This window comes from Peromyscus leucopus, chromosome 10 (genome assembly GCF_004664715.2).
Source record: "Peromyscus leucopus breed LL Stock chromosome 10, UCI_PerLeu_2.1, whole genome shotgun sequence".
Classification (NCBI taxonomy): domain Eukaryota; kingdom Metazoa; phylum Chordata; class Mammalia; order Rodentia; family Cricetidae; genus Peromyscus; species Peromyscus leucopus.
Genome location: NC_051071.1, coordinates 34,387,848 through 34,412,169, shown reverse-complemented (window position 1 = coordinate 34,412,169; position 24,322 = coordinate 34,387,848). Strand labels below are relative to the sequence as shown.

At 40.4% G+C, this 24,322-nt stretch overlaps 1 protein-coding gene and 1 pseudogene across 16 annotated transcripts in view; one reads left to right on the top strand and one right to left on the bottom strand.

The window, feature by feature from the left end:
* Nucleotides 1-354: 354 nt before the first annotated feature.
* Lcorl (ligand dependent nuclear receptor corepressor like) overlaps nucleotides 355-24,322 on the top strand; it is a 165,511-nt gene continuing 141,543 nt past the window's right edge. For 2 of the 16 annotated variants that reach the window (XM_037209019.1, XM_037209018.1), the window contains exon 1: nucleotides 355-644. In XM_037209019.1, the coding sequence (XP_037064914.1) occupies nucleotides 428-644 (217 nt within the window). In that variant the 5' untranslated portion in view covers nucleotides 355-427. Of the gene's footprint in view, nucleotides 645-677; nucleotides 1,117-1,736; nucleotides 2,182-15,823; nucleotides 16,223-16,583; nucleotides 16,643-24,322 lie in introns of those variants that run through there. The other 14 variants (XM_037209024.1, XM_037209021.1, XM_028865872.2 and 11 more) reach the window with 14 other exon arrangements.
* Nucleotides 14,423-14,925, bottom strand: LOC114690888 (annotated as a pseudogene).

The window sequence follows — 24,322 nt, the reverse complement described above, 5'->3', positions numbered from 1 at the left end:
CTCCTGGAGTTCTTAGCCAGCTATACCCATTATTTATCGTGGAAAGTCCCTTTATCGTTTCCTCGATCTTTGCAAATATTCTCACTTTTTTTCCCCTCTTCGCTTCATAAACCGATGTCCCTGCACATCCTTCCCTGAATACAGTGGACTGGCTTGCCCTTTCCCTGAGGATTGAAGATAGATGACAATGACCCTGAAAAGTTTCTAGCACTTGCAGAGCAGCTTGACCGCTAAGACACAGCCAACTCTTTGAGGTTTCCCACCGAACTCCCCCGGCAGAACCTGAGGAAGCTAAACATAGGCCGGGGCAAGGCATTTGGGTGGAAGGAGTTAAGAGGCTGACCCCACCACAAGCGGAGCTTTTCAAATCCAGGGCCAGGCTGCCAGCTGGAGAGTGCGAACCCGATCAGAGAGCGCTTCGACGCGAATGGACTACAAAGCCCAGAGTGCACAGCATCGCGCCTGTGAGCTCCGCTTCGGGACCCTCGCGCAATGGAGGCTGGGAAATGAAGTCTGCGGGCTTCCAGAGCCCCACGCGAAGGCAGAAGGGGAGGCGTTGCTAGTCCGCTCCTCCAGCACGCGGGTTCCTGGCTGGCCGCGGGGTTTCTCGCTCCCGCTCAGGGTTTTCGCGGACGGCGGGAGCGGTATGGCTTGCCTGAGTAAACTCCGGGGGGGGAGGAGGGGAAGGGAGTGGATAAGGAGGCGGGGTCAGCGGAAGCGGCAGGTTGCTTCCTTCTCTCCGCGCTCCCTCCCCGCCTCTCCCCGAGGGAGCGGTGGGAGGGGGGAGGGGAGGGGAGGGCAGAGGGAAGGTAGTGACACGTGTCAATCAACAACCACCCCCCCACCCCACCCCCCTCCGGGGGGCGCGCGCTCCGGGGCTCGCGCCGAGGGCTCGCGCCCCTGCCTCCTCGTGCCTGCGCCGCTCGTATGTAAATGAGGGCGCGTGACGCGGGACGCAGATGGACAAGGGAAGAGAGAGAATGGCCGCTGCCGCCGCTGCTGCCGCCGCCGCCGCCGCCGCTGCCGCTCAGTGCCGGAGCCCTCGGTGCGCGGCGGAGAGGAGAGGATTCCGGCGGGAACTCGACTCTTGGCGCCACCGCCTCATGCACTGTGTAGGTAAGAGAGACACGGGCCGGGCCGGGCTCCGCGCCGCTCTGCGGCTGCCGGAGGAGTTTGTGGCTGAGGGGTGTAGTTGGAGCTCCGGTCCGGGTCAGTTCAATGGGGAGCGATGGGAGCGGCGGCGGCGGCGGCGCGGCGGCCCCGGCGGCGCCTTTTGTCTCGGGGCTCCCTGGCCCGGCGCGATCCGCGCCCGGCTGCCCGCCCGCCCGCCCGCCCGCCCGCCGGCCAACCTGCCCGGCTCCGGGCTCCCGAGGAACTGTTAGTTCGGACCCACTCTCCGTGCTCCCCGCGGAAGCAGCCCGCCCGCTCGCCAGCTCGCGCTGCCCCGAAACTCCGCGCTGCCCGTCGCCACCCGCCGGTCCCCCCCGCCCTGTCACCGCGGCTCGGCGCCGGGGCGGAGGGGACCCCGAGGCGGCGGGCCGGTCCGCGCCCCCGCCGGACGCTCACACACCCCCTTCTTGCCGCCGCCGGGGGGGGCTGGCCGGGCAGACGCTGCCCGAGTTCCCAGGACGCCCGGACCTGGGGCTGCAGGGGCGCTCGCGGGGCGGGGGCGGCCAAGGGCCGAGGGTCGATGGGGGCGGCGCCCGAGGGGCGGGGGGGGGGCGGCCGCCTCTGCCCTCTCGCGCGCGGCCTCGGATCTGTGTGTACCCCTTTAAGAAGGAGCCGCTCGAGCGCTGACGGTTGGGATTTGAAGTTCTTCCTCCCTCTTTGGAAGTCTGGACGGATGGGGGGTGTTGCTATGACGACGGCACCCTCCCCATGCCGGCTCTCCCCCCCACCCCACCCCTTTTCCTTGAGGACGCCCCGACGACTCTGGTCCTCTTTAGCTGTCATGTGATGGACGCGCATCGCCCTCCCCACCTCCCATTCCTGTTCAAATGCAATTCAGTTTTCCGACTCGGTGGGGTCTGACTGGTTTTCCTTCAAACTTCCGCGCTCCGGGCTGTCATTCAGTGTGCTGCTGCTCCGGGTAGCGGGAAGTACTGGGACTCCCTACCTTGTTGCGGTCTCCGCTTTCCCCCACCCCGAGTGAGACGTGTCCCCTCCGCTGTTAGCCCGCAGGTTGGTTCAGTGCAGTAGAGGGGCTAGCACGGGTTGAGGGGCCGCAGAGTGCGTGCTGCGGCAGGGGTTACAGGGTAGCATTCCAGGGGAAGAGGTGGGAATGGAGCCTGGTGGGTGCTTGGAGTGGATGGTAGCCTCGGTTTTCTTTTCTGACGAGTAGGTGTCAGTATTTGGAGTTGAGTCGGTTCAGTTCCTTGTGAAGGCAACTCTCCTACCTTGTTTTCATCTGTTCTTGCGCCACCTCGCGCCCTGTCCCCCTACCCCACCCCTCTCAGATTTGTTTGGCTGGAGGCTTAAGGTCTGTCTTGTTTTCACAAGTGAAAAAGATCATAGTAGATTAAACCAGAGGCTATTTCAGTGCCATACACAGAATAGGATGTATATAGGAAAACAGAAAGGAGGATGCACTGATTTAGGAACATTTTTGATGTTTATTTAAGCAGTTTACTGTTTCGTGCCACCTCTATAAAATGTATGTGTTTGGTATGATCTGTGACAAAGTTATGAGGGGGCTATCTCAAAACAACAAAACAAAAACAAAACCTGATACTAAACGTGTTAGTGCTTGTACTTCATGAATTCGAAGTGGACCCGTTTTGATAGTTTCTTATGTGAAGATCTGTGCCGTTGAAAACCGGCCTGGAAATTGTCGAGTCCGTTCCCTTGGAGTCCACCAAATAGCATTGCTAGCATTGCGGTGCCGGCTCACAGGATTACTGTGCTGAGTTTTGATAAGGCACACAGTGATTTGAAGATGACCATGGCCGAGTTTTGTTCTACAGAATGTAAGGATGTTTTTCTCATCTTGTGCCTTTGACTACATTTAAATACGGTTTTGAATCACAATAATACATGTACTTTTGAAAGTCAAATTTTAATTAAGTGAAACAAATTAACGGGAAGTGAAGCTAGATTTTGGAATATCTCATGTAATCTCATATGTATTACATTTTCAATGTTATAGACAACTATATTGTATCATACATGAAAATAATGTTTCCCTGGGCAGCAGCCATCTTTTGGGAATTGTCTCACACAGTCCCAGTTCTTTGTCCAGACCTACTAAGATCTATCTCATATATTGTTTTTGTCACTGTTATTTTTAACAAAACCCTTCTAAATAGAATATTGAGGTTTTTTGGTGTCATATTTAATTGTGGTGTGAATAGGTGTTAAAAGTCATTGTTTTAAGCTACCATTTGCTATGATGTGTACTTTGCAGAAAAACTTTTCCTGTTTCTTATATGTATGTATGTGTGTGACATATATGCAATGTAGATGTACAAATGTATACCTTTCTGTGTGAATAGTTGGTGCTCTTATTGCTTGAAATACTTTTTTTTAAATAAAACCTCTGGCTTTTGAGAAAGAAAATCATTTGGAAGTTTTGGTTTTCAAGAGAGTTGGAAATCATAAGCATCTTCAGGTTGTAGTTAATTAGTATTAAATCTCTAATGAAGTTTCTTGAAATCTCTCTTCTTTACTTAACTACTTAAATATGATTGATCTTTTGACATGTCTGAAAATTGTCGGAAGAAAGTTATCTTCACTGCCATCAAATGATTATAGTAATTGAGAAGGGAAAATGTTTCCTTTCCTTATAATTCTGGGACTTATGTCTTTGCCTTAGATCTACTCCTTTGACTCATTCCTAGTTTTGTTTTAAATTACAGAAGTGTCCTTCAAGCTTTGTCCCAGTTGATGGCTCTGTTTATAAAGGGCTTTCTGTAGTTTGCCTGTACTAGAAGAGTATCCTCATGTAACAAATGCTTGAGTGCATATTGGGTGGGGGACTATAGTCCTAGTATACAGAATTATACTGAGCATTAATAGACACAGTCTCATATTTTATATAGTATGTCATTAGTATCTACTGACTAGAATGACACTGAGCTTTGAGTCCTTATGGAATAAATAATATGATTAGTATCTAACGATTCATATTATTAAAACAGTTTAGTATAAAACAAATGTATTAATACAGTAATACAGTTTAAAACATTCAGACTTGCAAAGTAATTAGAATATTTTATCTGGGACAGGACAGTTTTCTAAAAACTTTATTTTGGTATAATTTGCATCTAAAAATATTAAAGGATAAGAAACTAATATTTACTCTTGCCTGTATTAACCAGTTATTTCACATTTTGTTATATTTTTGTTGTTCTTGTCCTAAATTCTCTCTCTCTCTCTCTCTCTCACACACACACACACACACACACACACACACACACGGGGGGGGGGGGGAGTAAGAGTGAGTTCGAGTTCGAAATTTGAGAGTAATTTGGAGCCCCAAGTTCTTCAGTATTCCAAAAAGCAAGGACACTGTCCACACATTATTACTTACTTTATAGTTCATTTTCAGGTTTTATCTGTTTTCTCTATCCATCTCTTGTCTGTCTCCTAGTTCAAAATCCACTCTAAGATCATGGAATGCATTTATTGGTTATCATGTTTCTAGTCCTTTTTAATTGGGGATACTTCTTCAGTTTCTTTTTCTTTTTTTTTTTTTTTATTTCTTGACCTTGACATAAAACAACAACAAAGGACAGATGTCCGTTGGTTGGAATTTGTTGTTTTCTTGTAGTTTGTTGTGCATTTGGCAGGAATACTACTGAAGAAATGCGCTGTTCTTCCCAGTACATCATATCCTGAAGTTCATATGTTGGTGTGCCTCAACCATAAAATTTCGTTCAGATAATGTGTGCTGTATTTTTTCCTGAAAATTATTCACCATTTTGTAATTAATGTGTAACTTATGGGAAAGTACTTTCAAGAACAGGGTATTGCCATCATCTCATCAAAATTTCAACTATTGTTTAACATTGTCAATATTCTGGCTTTGGCTTTGTTCCTGCCTTTTTTTTTTTTGGTTTTTTGTGTTTCTGCTTTTTAAGGGTTGATATTCATTCAGTTATACTTTGTATGATTTCATGGATTCTTATTCAAAAATAAAAACCTGTGACTGTCATTATATTGACTATCAAATTGTGGCATAGTTGACTAACTTAAAGCATCTGTGTTTGTGTTCGCTTGTGCTTCTAAACATGATAGTCCACATTCATGTATTTTATTGTCCCAGGTATGGTGTTAGTTATTTCATCAAGATGACCACCAACCTTTTTAAAGGAAAAATGACTTTAGATACCAAAACTAAGCATATTTTAGGTCTGTTTTAATCCCTGTTTTTTTCAAACATATAATTTTTTTTTTAAGATCACAAAATAAAACAAGGGAAAGATTGGCTTAGAAACATTCTATAAAACACTGGTGTCTTTTCTGTGTAAGACTGATTCAAGAGTAATTGAGCCAAATATGAAATTATGAAATGTTAAATCTGCTGATAACCATATTAAAATACATTTATTTAATCTATTACCTTTTTTATTAAAAATAGTACCTTTTTTTTGTAGTGATCTATGTAGAAACTGTTATAGAGTTGGGTTACTATTCATGTCCTGGAATTGGGTGTTTTACATTTGTAGTACATCTCAATTTGAAGTATCTGTTTAACTTCAACACATGGCAATGGACCTCACTGGACAGTTTAGTTTTCTTGATTTCCGGGCTACCATTTATCTTAAAAATCTCTCCATAATAAACAAAGGTACAGTTTTACCCAGATCTTTTATTTGGTTAGTATAGGACAAACAGATCATTAAAAAAAAAAAAAAAAAAAAAGTTCTGGAGCTAGACTTTTGAGTTTGGAACCTAGTGGCACCATTTATCAATGGACAAGGTTCTCTTTTATCTCTCATTTGTTGCGTCAGTAATTTGGAGAGAGCTAGGTTGCTGGAGAAGAAGTTTGTTGATTTGTGCTATTATGTTTCTTCTGTATAGAAAGCACCCAATAAGTGCTAGCTATTATTGGTGGTGATGGTTTTCTGCTTGGGCTTTATTGTTTTTGTCAATTGATTTTGGTAGGAATGCTGTTACATATTTAAAAAAAGATTATGTAAAAATGAGAGTTTAAATGATCTGTATTTTCCAGTTCTCTATAGCTATAGTGTTACAGAGTTTTCAGTCACGTAACTTAGTACTAGCTTTCTGTGTGAAGAGAACAAAAGACCTTTACCATTCTAAATTCCAAGTAATCTTTGGTAACTGATACAGAAATCAGTTTGTAGCTCATTAAAAACTTTTATCACCAAGTGTGGTGATGCACACATTTACCTTTCATGCCAGCACTTGGGAGGCAGAGCAGGACTGCAGAGCAATAACTCATGTCAAAAACAAAATTAATAATAATAATAATAATAATAATAATAATAATAAAGCACTATCACATTAGGCCGTTTTGAGGTTAGTTTTTGTTAACATGAACTCTATTTTCACCTTCTTGTTAGTACTTCCTTCTGGTTTCTTCTTGCCTCCTCTTCTGTTATCTTACCATCAGTTCTCCCTTGTCATTGTTAGCATCTAAAGATGGATGAAGAACTTAGAAATCTGTATTGGTGGGTTACTGATATGGTTTGGCAGCATTCAGAAAATGTTGACTGTACAACTTGCGTAAGCACCAGCAAATATGATATCTATTTTAAATGATGGCAGTTGTGATACCATCTAATCACATACCTTGCATAGATAGAATTGGTGGTGCTGATGAGTAGTTGAATAGGTTAAGACATGTGTCCAGATTCTCTTTTTTAAAACCATATCTTGGATAATTTTTTATGTAAAATACTGAATTCTATGTACTCCTGGATAATTTTATACTTGGAAGTCATATTCTCCTATCTTTAAAACTTAAGGAATGAATGAATTTTTCAGTTTTTTGCAATTTTTTTTTAGATGGCAGGCTGCAGACAGGTCTTTTTTAAAGATTTATTTGTGTGTGTATGCATGTATCCATCTATCTGTATTTATGTGTCTCTGTCTATGCCACTTGTGTGCAAATGCCCTCTGAGGTTAGAGGAGGGTGTGGAATCCTGGGGTTGCAGAAGATCATGAACCCCTTTTGGAAGAACAATACGTGCTTTTAACCACTGAGTCATCTCTCAGCCTGCTGAATCGTACTCCTTGGGCTGGCTACAAGTGTGTGCCATCTTCCCAGCTTAGCAGCACACATGATTAGTTGCTGTTATATGTCCCAGTATTCCTCTGACCTTCACTACTGGTCTTCAGTTCTGGCTCAGTGCAGTCTTGGGGAGTGGCAACAAAGATGCAAAGGTTTTGGTTTTTTTTTTTTTTTTTTTTTCTGTTAGTGCATCTAGTCTCAGTTAAAATATCTTACTTTGTATGTGTCTATAGTCTTCCTTTTTGATAATACTCTTTACTTTTGATATACAGATGGTCCTTAGAATGGTTTAACATAAGATTCTCTACTTTCTATTGTCACGAAAGTGATACATACTTAGCAGATACTATTTAAATTTTGAATTTTACTTTCTATGACAAGCAATACACAGTATGATATTCTTGATATGCCAGGTGGTAGCTTGAATCACAGCTTCCAGTTAGCCACAATTGATACTTTTGCAGTGTGCTTCTACATAGTGTTCAGTAAGTTACATGAAATATTCCACCCTTTTATTTAAAATACATTTTGAATTTTGATTTTCATAACTGTGGGCTGTTGTAAGTGTCCTGAGCACATTTAAGGCTAAGCTATGACCCTATAGTAAGTCAAAGAGTATCTATTGTATATAGACTAGCATTCATCAAGCACAAACCACACAAGTCTACAATATTGGGACACCACATAGCTTTATTATAGTACATATTTAATCAAATCTGTAATCAATGAATTCTTTAAAAAGTTTTTGTTTGTAACACAATCTAGAGAAGAAATTGTGATGGGTCCATTGAAACCTGCTGCTACCACTAGGAACATAATTAACAAAATATACTCTCATTGCATTTGAAGAACAGCACATTGTTCTTAATTGAAGCTAAATAAAAATTTTGTAAGAGTTTTTTTTTGGCTGGGCGGCGGCAGTGGCACATGCCTTTAATCCCAGCACCCGGGAGGCAGAGCCAGGCGGGATCTCTGTGGGTTCAAGGCCAGCCTGGTCTACAGAGTGAGATCCAGGACAGGCACCAAAACTACACAGAGAAACCCTGTCTCAAAAAAAATATATATTTGTGTTTGCTAGAAAATAAGAGACTAAAATGAGGAATAACTTTTTCTGTATCTGCTTTCCTTTTGTAGTTGGCAGTAACCTTATCCTGCTTACATTTGCTTGTTTGGGTTTTTTCTTTAAACTGCTGCCAAGTTATTACTTTCCTTGTAATAGTTCATGGATTCAGTTTTTCTGATAGTGTAAGCACTTGGGCAAATTGAGATAAGATTCTGGTTTATATCAGTATATGCATTACTGATTTTACTGCCTTCTGGTGTAACTTATAACTTAAAACATACAGTAAATCATTATTTGAGCAGCTACTTTGATTTCATACTTCACAAGGCATTAATGTCTCTCATTTGTCTCTTTTTATCAAGTAAAAGCTCCTTACCATATTCAACTATTTAGTCATAAACTATCAGACTTTTTTTTTTATATTGGTTCTCTAGACCAACCATCCTTTTTCATCTGCTTTTATTTATTACATATTATGCCAAATTCTTGGATATCTTTGTAGCCATATCTTCTACCTTGGATCCTTAGTCACCTTTAAAATTTAACTTCAACCTAGAGTCTATTATGAATAATACCTTGAGACATTTCTCCATTAATTTACATTGGCTTTTTCTCCTCTAAAGTGTGTGTGCAGATGTTTATATTGGAAGTAACTTTGTCCATTAGTCTTATATTTACCAAACTGTTGACAGACAAGGGACTAAGTCTTCGTAACTGGTAGAAAGGGTAGATGGAACACTTTTCCTTCTTAGTAGTTCTCGGTATAATCTTAGGCAGAATTCATCTTTTGTAGGAAAATTTATGTGTTTGCTACTTTTTTTTTTTTTTTTTTTGCTTAATAAAAAGTGTGTTGGAAGTATTTGACTTAAAACTGTGATTTAAAAATAGGTGTCATTGCTAATGAGGATGAGGGACACTCACAAGGCCTCAACCCTTTACAAAGAACTACAGGTGATTAAGGAATGCTGAGAGAGGGAGAAGTAGTCTTCCCCAGGGAAGAGCACACCAATTGCTTATCCAATACCAAATGGTCAGCCCTGAAAATATACATACAAGTAACACTGTAGGGACTGAGCAGGTTGTATTTATATATTTAGTAACACACACACACACACACAACAGCAACAACAACAAAGATGAAAAGAGGCCATGGATTTGAAAGAGAGCAGTACTCTGAGTTTACTTGAGAAGATCTTGAGGGAGGAAAGGGAAGGGGAAATAATATAATTTATAATCTCAAAAAGTAAAAACATTAACATTATAAAAAAAACTTTCATACTTCTTATCCTTTAGCGCCTTAAACTGAAAGACTTACTGACCTATCAGAGGCACAGATGGACTGTCAGGCCTCTTCTGAATACAAGGAAGCTCCACCCTAGTGAGGCAGATAAGCAAGAGGGTTGGTCCTATGTGGAAAACAGCTTCTAAGACACTCTATTCCAGTAGGGAACAGATATAAAGATGTTGTTAGTATTAGTAATTTTTTTCTTTTGAGAAGACTAGGTAAAATATTAAAGAACAGAATCTTCTTCCTAAGTACTTCTCCTAAGAATGTGAATTTTTTTTGTGGGGAGTTCTATTTTATGGGAGATGTAAGAACTGGGAGTTGAGTTAAAATACTTACCTTGTACTGAAGATTTGTATTTAGATTTTTGTTTATAAAGACTAAACCATGATTAAGGATGCCGAGTGTTAGACATAGTATAAGCTAATGGAAAGAAAGGAGGAACAATTAATTACTTAAGAGGTCTAAAATGACCAGGTTTCATAGGATTGAGGGACAGCAAGGATTAGGAATCTTTACCTGTAAAGGAATGGTTAATAAATATTAGGCTTTGTCAAGTTAGAGCAGTAGTCAGGTAGGTAGGCTTAATCAGCCACCTTCTCCATCCAGTCAGTTATGGATATACTAGAGAAACACAATGTAATATGAGCAAGCTACAGGTGCGTTTTGCCTGGATAGTTCACTCCCAAGGGCCCTCTGGTCTCTGCTGGAGCTAGTCACCTCTGCTGTTGCAATGAAAAAGCAATACCAAAATGAATAAACATGACTGGATTTCAATAAGAATTCATTTTTATAAACAAGTGACTCTAGCTTACAAGCCATAGTTTGCTGATTCTAGAGTTTCAAAGATGCTATATAAACTGACTTAGGAAACAGTCTGAGAGGGATAGAGTAAGCAAACACACAAATAACAACATGTCCTGAAAATATTTAGCATGGGATCAATGATTATAGGGTGGACGTGGAACAGAAATGCAAGTATAAATTATGATTGCGATTGAGAAGAAATGTGAGCCTTTGAAAATTTTTGTTAATAGGTAATAATAGTTAATTTTTATTTTGAACATTGATTGGTGGTTTCAGGGTTTTATTTTTGTGTGCTTTTTTAAATTTATAATAGTTTTTAAGAAACTCAATTGAACCAGCTGTTTTAATTAAAAACTGGGAAAATGAGCACTCTCAGGTGGCACCCCCCCCTTTTTTTTTCTGTGTGAACTTTCAACAATTTGAAAAACAAAACAAGGTGAGAAATGGAAGCCAAACATCATTTCTTCTGTGACTAAAGGCCAGGTTAGAGTAGAATCAAACGGCTGTCAGGTACTTTAGAGGAACATTGCATGCATACCCCATCTCTTCAGGCTTCATTTCTCTGGATGGCTTGCTCCTGAGGCAAGAGAGGCAGAACTGGGCTTTGCTCAGTGACTCCTAAAATCACTTATCAGAGAAGCCATGTCCCTTTTCTATGGATGTAGAGAGGTTCAAATCATACTCCTGAAGCATCCTTTCTGGTAGAAACCAGGAAGAAGGAGAAAAGTTGTGAAACCTCTGACACTCAGGTTTTTAGGATTTTTTTTGAAAGATTGTATCTGTGGATAAGTATACCAGAAACAATGCAACTGTTACTGTATAGAAAACAAACTTACATGTTCTAGATGTTTAAAATGTTTTAGTTCTAGTATTCTGAACAACCTTGTTAAAATTCTTAATAGATAAATACACTTTGTTTTTCTTTATATATTACTAATTAGTTTTAGCTAGGACTATTTAAGATATTTTAAAAATGCACATTTGGCTGGAAAAGAGGTGTTTTCATTATATATTGTAACTTTCAATTAATTTTTTAAATTTAGAAGGAAGTAGTATAAAAGAATAGAACATTGTTTCTTTTATTTTTAAGATTATTTTTACCTTTTAATTATGTCCTGATGAGTGCAGGTGCCCACAGAAGCCAGAAAAGAAAGTCATATATCCTCTAGAGCTGGAGTTACTGATGGTTGTAAGCTACTTGATGTGTGTGCTAGGAACTGAATTAGGAAGAGCAGTATGTGCTTTTAACCACTGAGCCACCTCTCCAGCTCCAGTAGTTAAATGGTAGAAGCAGATTCGCTTGGCCTTCCACGTCTAATTATGTGTTCCATATCTATGGATTCAAACATAATATTTGGGGGAAATTGTACCATTTTTGTTTTTTCCTAGATAATAAACTGTCTGTTTGGGTCTTAAAACCAGTCCTCTAAGGATATTGAAAAATAACTATACTTTGAAAAGTAAATTATTGTTTTCATTAGCTTTGATTGTAGGTGCTTATATAGCTTAGTCACTGGTGATTATTTTTTGAAAAATGTCATCAGGTATTCTATGTCTACTTTCTCTTTTTCTTCTGAATATTCAGAACTAGAACTATCAGACAAGACCAACCAAGAGTAGGTGTTCACACTGGGTGACATGTATTGCCATAGCTTTCTCCTATAAGAGTTATAAATAGGATGTCAGAGCTTGATGGGACGAAGAAATTAGCCTCCTGAGTTGATGAATTTCTGTACTAGTGAGCATACTGTTGCAGGATATTAGAGCCTATGTAGAAGTATGGTACTCTGGAAGAGGGTGGCCTAACATAGCACAGGGTCTTTTGATCTCAGAAAGAAATGTTTAGACCTCAGCAAGGTAAGAAGAGGAGGACATAGGCTTGGGGTAGGACTTAGCCTTCTCTCTATGAGCTTGGGAACCCAGTAAGTAGTAGGAAAATAGGAGGACATCTATGTTAGAAGTACAGCTTGGTGTTGTATATGTTGAGGCTTAGGTGGGGTAAGGAAAAGTCCATGTAAAGGAAATGTCTGAGTGCAAGTTTTCAGCTGTGTCACACTGAGATCAGTGATCATAAATGTGTCTTTAAGTACAAGTATTAGAGTTGGAATGTAGGAGGTAAGCTGGCATTTTAATGGAGATGTTTTATGGGCTGTCAGGCAATAGCAGATATGGAGGTTATGCTTGTAAAAAGGGTACCAGGTCTGAGGAATAGATACTAACAGATGAGATTATATACTTGAGGAAGTAGGGGTGAGAATAGTAATACTAAGATAGGTGGGAAGACTGTCCATGCTAGGAAGAGACTCATGAGAGGTTGATTTCATATAAGGAGACTGATTGAGTAAATAAGTAAAATAGTTGGAGCCAGGTGGTTGGTTTTTGTTGTTTTTTATTGTATAATAATGTGGGAATGCTGGAATACTGGAATGCTATCTGTAATGTTGAGTTGGAAATGTATTTTGTGAACTCATTAAGTATGGATAAGACAAATATAGAAGTATGAGTATCTATAAATCCACATAAGCATATGCTTTAATGGTTGTTGAGAAGAGTCCTAGAAGTATCAATAGGAAGAACATTAGGCAAAATTTGTCATTATTGGTGTGCTGTGTATTTTTTTTTTGAATTGGTAGGGATTGATACATAATTTCCTAATTTTAATGGAAGTTTTCATAACTACATTTTTGTAAAGAAAATTGAATAATTTATTTAATTAATGTTCCAATGAGAGTAGTTTTATTTTATCTCATATAACATTGGAAAACATAAACACTTTATAATCTTCATTAACAAATTTTAAAACTTCAAACAGAAAAGATGTTTTCTCTTTCCCTTCCTAATAAAACTGTATTTAAAAAAAAGTACTAAATGTTCTAAAATACAGAATTCCATTCTGAAAACAGTCTTGAAAGTATTTTGCTATATGCAGATATCTACACACATGCACTCACACCTTCAGCCTCCCCATAGACACATGAAAGTGAAAATTGACTTTAAAGTTAGCTTTCAAAAACTTTGCACTTTTCTAGAATCATGTAATCCACAAGTAGTAAATGAAACTAAAGTGACTTACTCATATTCAATTATACAATGACATACAACATTCACAGGCAAAAGTTATTTCTGGGAAATAGAAGCAATGATGTATACACAGTTCTACACACCTAGGAGACAATTCATACCAGTTTATCAGACTGAATAAAATCAATTCAGGTTGTACCAACAAACCTCTCCTCTGCAAGAATCTAATGAATGTATTTTTGAGATTCTTGCACAGGTGACACTACAGTGCCCTTCTTTGCTGTCATTCAAATTCATGGCTTTTTCACAAATTATTAATTTCATTCATTTATGTATGTGTATGTATACCTGTATATGTGTGTGTGTGTGTGTGTGTGTGTATAGAAACACATGCACAACATTCATAAATATAACCTGCCTGGTCCATATAATGTTACTTGTATGCAAGTTTTCAGGGCTGACCATTTGGGTACTATACAACCATCTGTGTAAAAGTCTTCACTGGTTCATCATTCACTTTTAGATAAAGGCTAAATTTATAATATGGCTTAGAAAGCCCAGCTTTAACTAGCCTCCCTTACAATGCTTTACTCCTTTTTCTTGTCATTCTACACTGAGCTCCTTAAACAGTTGCGTTAGTGATACACTAATAGTGGTATAGTGGCCATAGCATCTGACACTATTGACCACCCATTAAGACTTAAGTTGGGTAGTATGTGCTTTACATTATTAGGCCTTCTAAATCCTATAGTCGTCTTGAGTATTATCAGTACTATAAATTTCAAGTAACTCGAACCCTTTTTAGATCCTTAACACTGCCTCTAGACTTTGTTTTCTCAGTAGGTGTTCCATTGCTGCTTTTGTAACCTTTTTTTTTTTTAGATTATAAAAACTTCCTTTAGTCAAGGTTTGTAACATGGAAGAGATTTGTCAGATAAAATGGAAAGTTTCCAATACATTGAAACATAAACTCTTAAGTCACCATAAATACAATATCCAACAGTAAAAACCACAACAGCAAATTCACACCATCCCTGTAACAGCCATGATCTGATTTTCACATGCTTTCGAGAGATGGCAAATATGACCTGCTGAATACAGAGCACAGTAGGGCTTTGAGGTCACACTCATCTGACAGGGCTGTGGCATTGGCGGCTCCGCTCAAGTAGCAAAGCAGGTACCAGCACATTCAAATAGTGTATTGAACATCCTTTAAATATCAAAGTGAGAAATAAGAAAGGAACATAATCATGCTATCAGGAAGATGGTAGGAAGTAAGGACAGCGGTGTAAAGCTTGAGGCTGAAAGGTGGGTCACCAGCTTCATTTCTTTGGTTTCTTGGGTAATGGCCGCTGGAACTGTAAGATGTGAGTTCATGGATCATATAATGGACCCATCCCTGACTCTGCTGAACACCAGGATTTCTCTATTCAGATTCAGACATCATATGGGTTTTAGGGACCAGCTTGGCTATGTCCTTGGGCAACATGACATGCCGGTGAACTACTCCTCGTCGTATTTGTCCAAATAGTAGATTTGTTTGTGTGACATGACTGCTTTGCCTGAGGGCGCTCAGCCCTGCTCCGCCACTGGCCTCCGGACAACTCCTTTTGTAAACCTTTTAAAGATACAACTACATAAAGAAAAGCACGAGATCATGAATTTATTTCTCAGTGAGGAAAGTGAACATATTTCCTGAAGTACTACAATAAAACCTCTAGAAGTCCCCTCATAGCCCCTTTCATTCACAGCTTGTAATTCCCCACTCCAAATGCATACAGTATGCTGATTTTGTAACACAATAGATTAATGTTACCCCGTTTGGGACACTTTGTTTAAATTGAAGTATATAATATATATTCTTTTGTGTTAGCTCAGTTTTGTTTGTGTGATTTATTCTTCTTTTTTTGTTTTGTTTTTGTTTTTGTTTTTTGTTTGGGTTTTTTGAAACAGGGTATCTCTGTGTAACAGCTCTCATTGTCCTGGAACCCACTCTGTAGACCAGACTAGCCTTGGGCTCACAGAGATTCACCTTTAATCCCAGCAATCAGGAGGCAGAGGCAGGTGGATCTCTGTGTGATTTATTCTTAATGCTTACATGTAGATAAGTATTCATTTTCAGTGCTCCATAATTTTATAATATGTAAATATTTCATAATACTTGAAGTGTCCATTATCTTTCTTTTCAGGAATATTTGGCTTGCTTCCAGTATATATTTTTAGAATAAGGCTTTCATTGTAGTGGACTACATTTCACTTTTTCTGGGATTCCTATTAGTCTCTTCAGGTTTGGTAATTTGTATTCTTCTGTTTACATTAATACTATTTGTTCTTCTGTCATAAACACTCATGCTATGTAGTAACTGTGCATTGCTTTTATTTCATACCAGGTTTGTGTGTGTGTGTGTGTGTGTCTGAAACTACAAGGCCCCCTCCTCCCCCCAAAACCCCCAAAATAAATCTCTATAAGGTGCCTTGGTCATGGTGTCGTATCACAGCAATAGAAAACTAAGACAAGCTCCCATGCTGGGCTTTCAATTTCTTTTGTCTGGAAAACTGGCTGTTCTTAAATGTTAACTATTCTTGGTTGATATTGGGCTGTTACTTCTCTTAGATTATGATCATTGTTTTAAATGTCATGTCCCTTATTAACAATTCTCCCATGTCAATTAAATGATAATGGCTGTATATGTTCTACCATACTTTCCCCCTTTCTCTTAGTGTTTAGCCCTTGTATTCTTGCTTATCTCAGACATTTTACTGTTACTGATCTTTTTTATTTCTTCTCTTTCCCACTAAATGTAAACCCATTGTAGGTGTTGTAAGGCTATAAAGCATATTTATACAGGTACGAAGACTTTCTTTGTCATCAAAAGTGTTGTTGATCATTTGTTGTAAATGTTCATTGTTACACTATCATTACCTCTTATTTCAAAACTTACTGAAAAGATGTTGTGCTAAGTATAGTTGATTCTTCCCTCCCTTCAATCTAATCTATAACATGTGAAACCACAGGTTCTAATTACTGCTTGTTCAGGTATGGTTTTCCACTTGGAGAATGGGACTTAAGCCCAATCAGAAAGTGATTGGTTACACTAATGATTTGTGCCACTACTGTACCAATGGGCATATATCTTGCCAGGGTAGTCATTGTTGTAACTCAAAGGATTCATGGCTATGTAAGATTGGTGATTACTTTTCTCCTTTAGGAGCATGCATATCACCTTCCAGCAATATGAAAGCTAGCCAGTAGGGCTGAATTTTCCAGGTGAGTGCTACCTTGATTTCTCTGTATTCGAAGCATGAAATATGTAGTGTCTTTAGCAATATAGTCTTACCATCAAGTTTTAGAAAGCAACCAATAGCATTGGCAGTGGCCTGTCATGTTTGGGTTCTATAGGAATTTACTTGCCAACAACTCCAAAGGAAATAACCCATTCTTAGCACTGGGCTTTTTATTTGTGGTGTCTAGTATGAGCATTGCTGTCCCATTTTGGGGTTTTAGGGTAACTTAAATTCTGTGTGTGTGTGTGTATGTGTGTGTGTGAGTGTGAGCGCGCGCACGTGTGTGTGTGTGTGCACACTCTGCTACAATAGGTTTCCATATGACTTTTTTTTGAGATGTCTTTACTGTTATTCTTCCCCATGTTCCCTCCTCTGTCTTGCCCTCTCATCCCACTCCCCATTTATCTCCCCCACCTCATTATTTCCTTCTGTCTCTTTATACCAGTATGTTTTACATCCCTTCCCTTGAAATACCATCCCCATAGCTCCCTGATTTCCTGACTTCTTTTTCACTGTAGTCTATGCTACTTACTATTTGAATGGTCTCTTCAAAAATCCTAACAGTATTTTATCACAGCAACAGAATAGTAACTAATACACCTTTCATACTAGCTATACTGTCCTTTCTGTTCTGTATTTTTGCTTTTTTTAAGGTATCTTTTATTTACAGAAGTCACTGATTAATAGTAAAATCTAATGAAGATTAAAGTTTTGTATGAGTATACAGTTTTTATGTATATTGAGCATAGTGCATGATTTACCACTATGGAACTAAAGAAGTACTAAAATGAATTTCTTTCCTTTGAACTAACTGAAGACTCACTTAATTAGGTAATTGTGACCTTAGGAAAAGACTATATCTGTGTTTTTATTTTGTAGGTCAAGTCAATAGATTGACCACACAAATTAGAATGATAGCATATATTTAATACAGTTTTGAAACATAGAGTTGAATCTAGCAACTTAGAATTTATGTATCAGTAAATAGTAAATTTACAGGGGAAAACTATTGTGTCATTTCTTTGGAGTGAGGTGATACGGTCAACTTGAGTCATTGGCATTGTGATAAACAGAGTAGGGAATATAGAAATCATAAGTTCTTGCCCACAATTACAGCATAATTACTTGTCATCATCAAGTTTACCTCTGCTCTCCCTTAGCTATACAGTACTCCTTGTTTCTCACTATCTATCCCCTCGTATGCTTAACTTCTGTAAGTATAAATTCAACTATGTCTCAGTGTGAGACCAAAAGTGAGGAGAGATTGGATAGAAAGCTTATTAGAGGGGGCCGTTGAGGTGGCTTAAATAGGTAATGGCACCTGCTGCAAAAAGCTTGATGACCTGAGTTTGATCCCTGGGAGCTACAAAGTGGAGGTAGAGAGCTAGCGCCAGTAATTTGTCCTCTTACCTCCAAATGCTAAACAATGGTGTCTGTGTGTGCACATGCATGCGCACACAGACATACTCACATTCATGAAGCATTAATCTAATTAATCTTTCTCAATAAAAAATGGGGAGTCAAATATTAGGGAAAGAACATGAAAGATCAGAGAAGCAGGTAGCAGCTACCAGTTGCTTCCTACCTCTTCCGTTCCTCTGTCCAAAATGGCCGAGAGCCTCTCTTAGCTCTGCCTTACTACTTTTTGTCTCCTGTCTACAGTCCTCTAAACCTCTATAGTTAATTTTAGTCAGCTAGTGGCTAGCTCTGCCCTCTAACTCCAAGCAAGCTTTATTTGTCAGAACACATTCAAAATTGCTGTGGGATGTTCTGTATGTCAAATGTGTTGCTCTGATTGGTTAATAAATAAAACACTGATTGGCCAGTAGCCAGGCAGGAAGCATAGGCGGGACAAGCAGAGAAGAGAATTCCGGGTAGGGGAAGGCAGAGGTGGAGAGACACTGCCAGCTGCTGCCATGACAAGCGAGATGTAAGGTACCAGTAAGCCACGAACTATATGGCAACTTATAGACTAATAGACATAGGTTAATTTAAGATAGAAGAATTAGATAACAAGAAGCCTGCTACGGCCATGCAGTTTGTAAGCAATGTAAGTCTCTGTGTGTTTACTCTGGCGGGTGAGAGAGATTTGTCCTGACCATGGGCCAGGCAGGAAAACTCAAGCTACACAAAATATCACACATTTCCCCCTTTTCTCTTCATAAAGGGTTTTGCCAGGCAGTGGTGGCGCACGCCTTTAATCCCAGCACTCAGGAGGCAGAGGCAGGCAGATCTCTGTGAGTTAGAGGCCAGTTTGGTCTCCAAAGCGAGTTCCAGGAAAGGTGCAAAGCTACACAGAGAAACCCTGTCTCGAAAAACCAAAAAAAAAAAAAAAAAAAACCAAAAAAACAAAAAACCACACACAAACAAAAAGCGAAGTTTTTAACTAACATAGTAAAAGTATATACAGTAAGTACAATAACTATATACAAATATATATCAGGTAAGAATTACATTCACAATGTCCAGTCCATTTGCATTTGACAGATTCAGAGAAAATATTCCATTATCTATCTGTCCTGTCTTGGTGAGTCCAACATGTTGGACATAATTCACTTTCTATCCTAACTTGTATTACCAATCTAAAACTATCTTATGCCTCTCAACTTACACATTTTACACCTTTTTTTGTGAGTTTCTTTTTTGAATTTGGTAACAAGGAGAACTATAACTATCTAGTCTTCAACTCTGTCAGAGACCTGAGAAGGATATAATATTACTTGAGTAGACAGGAAATGCAGAGCAAACAACTTCCAAACTAAGAAATGACAGAAACATCTAGCTGCCTGGATAGTCACACAAGGTTTCTCTGCCATGTAGGGGCATCCATCCCTGGCCTATAGGCCTAGACTATTTGACAGACTTTTTTGAGAAGCAGGATTTTTGAAGGACTGTGTTGCCTTGTCTTGGCAAAGTTCAGCAGTCACTTATTTTTGTGTCCTGCTTGTTCAATTTGGACAGTATATTGTCAACAGTTGAGGTAAGGACACTTTCTTACCCATTGGCTAGCTTTTGCCACAATGAAAGTAAACTCCATATTGAGTTTCTTTGATGCCCATCATCTTCTCTGAAGTAGATTGGTGCTGCCAGGATCAAACATGTCTCATTGTCATAAAAAAAACTTCGTTATTAAAACATCTTAAATGCCATATTCTGTAGATCTCTGAAGTGTTTGAAGACCACCTATCTAAAATATATCTGTTTGACCTTGAAAACATACCTAACATGACTACAAGCTTGATTGTAATAGGTGACTAACTATTAACCTGCATTTCTTATTATCTTAGTTTGTAATAATAACTTTCAGGGACTAGAAATATTAAATGAACTGTATGGGTACAATACCTTGAACAAGAGTAGAAAAGTATGTATAGTATGTTCTAACAAAAATAACCTTAACATTGTATCAATATACAAAAATAATACCAATGTAAAATATTTAAGACTAGTAGTTGCTTTTTTGGTTCAAAAGTAGATTCAATAATATACCCTTTTATCATATCATTTCTATATCTCTCTTTTAAGAATTCCAAGTTGTCTCACTAAGTCTGCTGACGATGACAGTAAAGTAAGTGTAAGGCAGGCTGTCGCTGCATAGCACATCTGGGTGGATGGAGAACATAGACAGTGCCAAAGCCTGGCTGAGGACAGCTGCACTGATCATGCATAGTTGTGAGCTGAAAGTATGTGGTAGTTGTCCAAGTGGATATTGAGGCAGCTACCCTACTGTGGCAGCAGCCTGGGGAGAGGGTCCAGGGAAGCCCACAACCCACAGGGAAAAGGAGCTAAAGAGCCAGCCATCTGAAAAGGGAACATGCAAAAGCAGTGCCTGTGATGGGCAGGAAGTAAGAGCACAGAGCTGCCTGAAGGCACAGCTATCCAGTGGTGAGGGGCTACCCCTGGCATTTGGAGCCCAGGAAACTGTGGAGTTTGGGGTTTGTGGAGATTGCTATAGAGAGACTGCAACAGGAAAATCCCAGACTTACTCAGAGGAGTTGGGGAAAAAAGGAAAAGCTTGACTTCGTGGTGGCCTTGGTGGATGCAGATATGCATGCAGCTCTGGTGGGTGCTAGTGGCTGTAAAGGCATGAACAAGCAACTATCTCATGAATTCATGCCCCAAATGTTAGATGCCAGATGAAGCATTAATCAAGTTAATTTTTTTTATTAAGAGATTTTTTTTTATTCATTTTACATACTAACCACAGATTCCTCTGTCCTCTCTCCTCCCACCCATTCCCACCTCCATGGCAAGATCTCTCATGGGCAGTCAGCAGAGCCTGGTACACTCAGTTGAGGCAGGTCCAAGCCCCTCTTCCCTGCACCAAGGCTGCACAAAGTATCCCACCATAGGCACTAGGCTCCTAAAAGCCAGCTCATGCACTAGGATGGGTCCCATTCCCACTGCCTGGGGGCCCCTAAACAGTTCAAAATGTCTCACTTATCCAGAGGGCCTAGTCCAGGATCATGGGGGCTCCTCAGCTATTGGTCCACAGTTCATGTGTCTCCACTAGTTAGTCTCTGTACTTTTTTCAATCATGGTATTGATATCTCTTGTTTATAGAATCCCTCCTCTCTCTTATCATTTGGACTCCTAGAGCTCCGCCTGTGACCCGGCCGTAGATCTCTGCATCTGCTTCCATCAGTTACTGGATGAGGGTTCTATGAGGATAGTTAGGGTATTCAGCCATCTGTTCACCAGAGTAGGTCAGTTCAGGTACCCTCTTGACCATTGCCAGTAGTATATGGTGGAGTCATCTTTGTGGATTCCTGGGAATCTCCCTAGCACTCTGCTTCTCCCTACCCCCATGGTGTCTTCATGTGTCATGGTATCTCTTTCCTTGTTCTCCCACTCTGTTCCTGTTCCAGCGCAAACCCCCCACTCTCCTAGGCTCTCTTTCCCCATTTCTTGCACTCCATTACTCCCCCTCGCCCCCCAGTTTGCTCATGTAGATCTTATCCACTTCTCCATTGCTGGGCGATCCTTGCATCTTTCCTAGGGTCCTCCTTACTAGCTACCCTCCCTGGAATTGTGGGTTGTAGTCTGGTTATCCTTTGTTTTACATCTAGTATCCACTTATGAGTGAGTACATACTATATTTGTCCTTCTGAGTCTGGGTTACCTCACTCAGGATGATATTTTCTAGTTCCATCCATTTGCCTGCAAACCTCATGATGTTGTTTTTCTCTGCTGAGTAGTACTCCATTGTGTATATGTAACACATTTTCTTTATCTAATCTTCAATTGAGGGGCATCTAGGTTGGCCATTATGTTAGCTGTATCTTTTTATAAGTGAATTAAGTCCATTGATATTAAGGGATATTAATGACCAGTGATTGCTAATTCTTGTTATCTTTTGGTGGTAGTGTGTGTGTATTTCTCTTCTTTGGGATTTACTGCTGTGGGGTTATCTATTGCCTGTGTTTTCGTGGGTGTATCCTACTTCTTAGGTTGGAATTTTCCTTCTAGTGCTTTCTGTAGGGCTGGATTTGTGGGTAGGTATTGTTTAAATCTGGTTTTGTCTTGGAATGTCTTGTTCACTCTGTCTATGGTGATTGAAAGTTTTGCTGGGTATATTAGTCTAGGCTGGTATCTGTGGTCTCTTAGTGTCTGCATTACATCTGTCCAGTTCCTTCTGGCTTTCAAAGTCTCCATTGAGAAGTCAGGTGTTATTCTGATGGGTCTGCCTTTATAAGTCACTTGGCCTTTTTCCTTTACTACTCTTAATATTCTTTCTTTATTCTGTATGTCTAGTGGTTTAATTATTATGTGGCGAGGGAATTTTTTTGGGGGGTTCTAGTCTGTTTGGTGTTCTATAGGCTTCTTGTATCTTTATACGTATTTCCTTTTTTAAGTTGGGAAAGTTTTCTTCTGTGATCTTGTTGAATATATTTTCTGTGCCTTTGAGTTGGTATTCTTCTTCTATCCCTATTATTCTTAGATTTGGCCTTTTCATGGTGTCCCAGATTTCCCGGACATTTTGTGTTATGACTTTTTTGGCTTTGGTGTTTTCTTTGACTGACAAATCTATTTTCTCTGTTGTATCCTCTACACCAGAGATTCTCTCTTCCATCTTTTGTATTCTGTTGATTATGCTTGCATCTGTGTTTCCTGTTCGCTTACTCAGATTTTCTGTTTCCGGATTCCCTCTGTTTATGTCTTCATTACTTTTATTTCACTTTTCAGGTCTTGAACTGTTTCCCTCACATGTTTAATTGCTTTTTCATAGTTTTCTTGGTTTTCTTTAAGGGATTTATTGATTTCTTCCAATTTTTTGTTTTTTCCTCAGTTTCTTTATTTCTTCCAATTTTTTGTTTGTCTTTTCCTCAATTTCTTTAAGGGAATTTTTCATTTTTTTTCTTGAAAAGCCTCTAGCATCTTTATGAAGCTATTTTTAAGGTCGCTTTCTTCTTCTACATTGTGATGTTCAGGTCTTGCTGTTGGAGGAGGGCTAGGTTCTGGTGATGCCATATTGCTCTTTATGTTGTTGTATGTATTTTTGCATTGACATCTGCCCATTTCCTTCTCTAGTAGGTGCAAGAGGTGCCTGTGTCTGAGCAAGGTGCTATGGGTGGTCTTAGTGCTTGTTGTGTCTGTGTCTCAGGGGGCCCCTCTGGGTCCAAACTTAGCTCTTGGTCTAATTGAAGCTGGCAGATTCTGTATCTCAGGGAGCTGCTCTTGGCCCAATTCAAGCTAGCTGATTCTGTGACTCTCGGAGCCGCTCTTGGTCTTATCAAGGCTCTTGGTCCAGTCAGAGCTGACAGATTCTGTGTCTCAGGAAGCCTCTCACGGTCCAATGAGAGCTGGCAGATTCTGTGTCTCAGAAAGCCACTCTGGGTCCAATGAGGGCTGGCGGTTAGGTTTCATGTCTCAGGAAGTTACTGGGGTCACAGGCGGATGGGTATTGGGGCAGCGTTTGGAACTTGTAAATTGCAGGTCCCCAATGGTGGTGGGGCTTCCAGCAGGAGTTTTCCCTGCTGGCTGGCAACTGGGGCAGAGTTGGGTGGGAGTTCTTGGGGACTGGCTGTGTCCCAGGGCCTGGGTCCTAGAGGTAGGGACTCTCTGTGTGGGAGAAGAGTCATTCACCTCTTGGTCCAATTAGAGCTGGCAGTTTGGTTTCTGTGTCTCAGGCAGTTACTGGGATCACAGGCGGATGGGTATTGGGGCAGGGCATGGAACTTGTAGATTGCAGGGTCCAATGGGGGGGGGGGTTTGGTGGTGGTGGGGGCTTCCCGCAGGAGTTTTCCCTGCTGGCCAGCAACTGGGGCAGAGTTGGGTGGGGGTTCCTGGGGACTGGCTGGGTCCCAGGGCCTGGGTCCCAGAGGCAGGACTCTCTGGGTGGGAGAAGAGTCACTCACCTCTTGGTCCAATGAGAGCTGGTGGTTTGGATTCCATGTCTCAGGAAGTTACTCTTGGTCCAATGAGAACTGGCCTCAAGTTAATTTTTATTAATAAAAAATCAGGAGTCAGTTATGGGGGTGAAGGGGGAAGAAACTGAAAGATCAGAGAAGCAGGAAGCAGCCACCAGTCACCTCCTACCTCTTCCATTCCTCAATCGAAAAGAACTGAGAGCCTCTCTCAGCCCCGCCTTACTACTTCCTGTCTCCTGTCTACCGTCCTCCAAACCTCTGTGGTTAATTTTGGTCAGCTAGAGGCTAGCTCT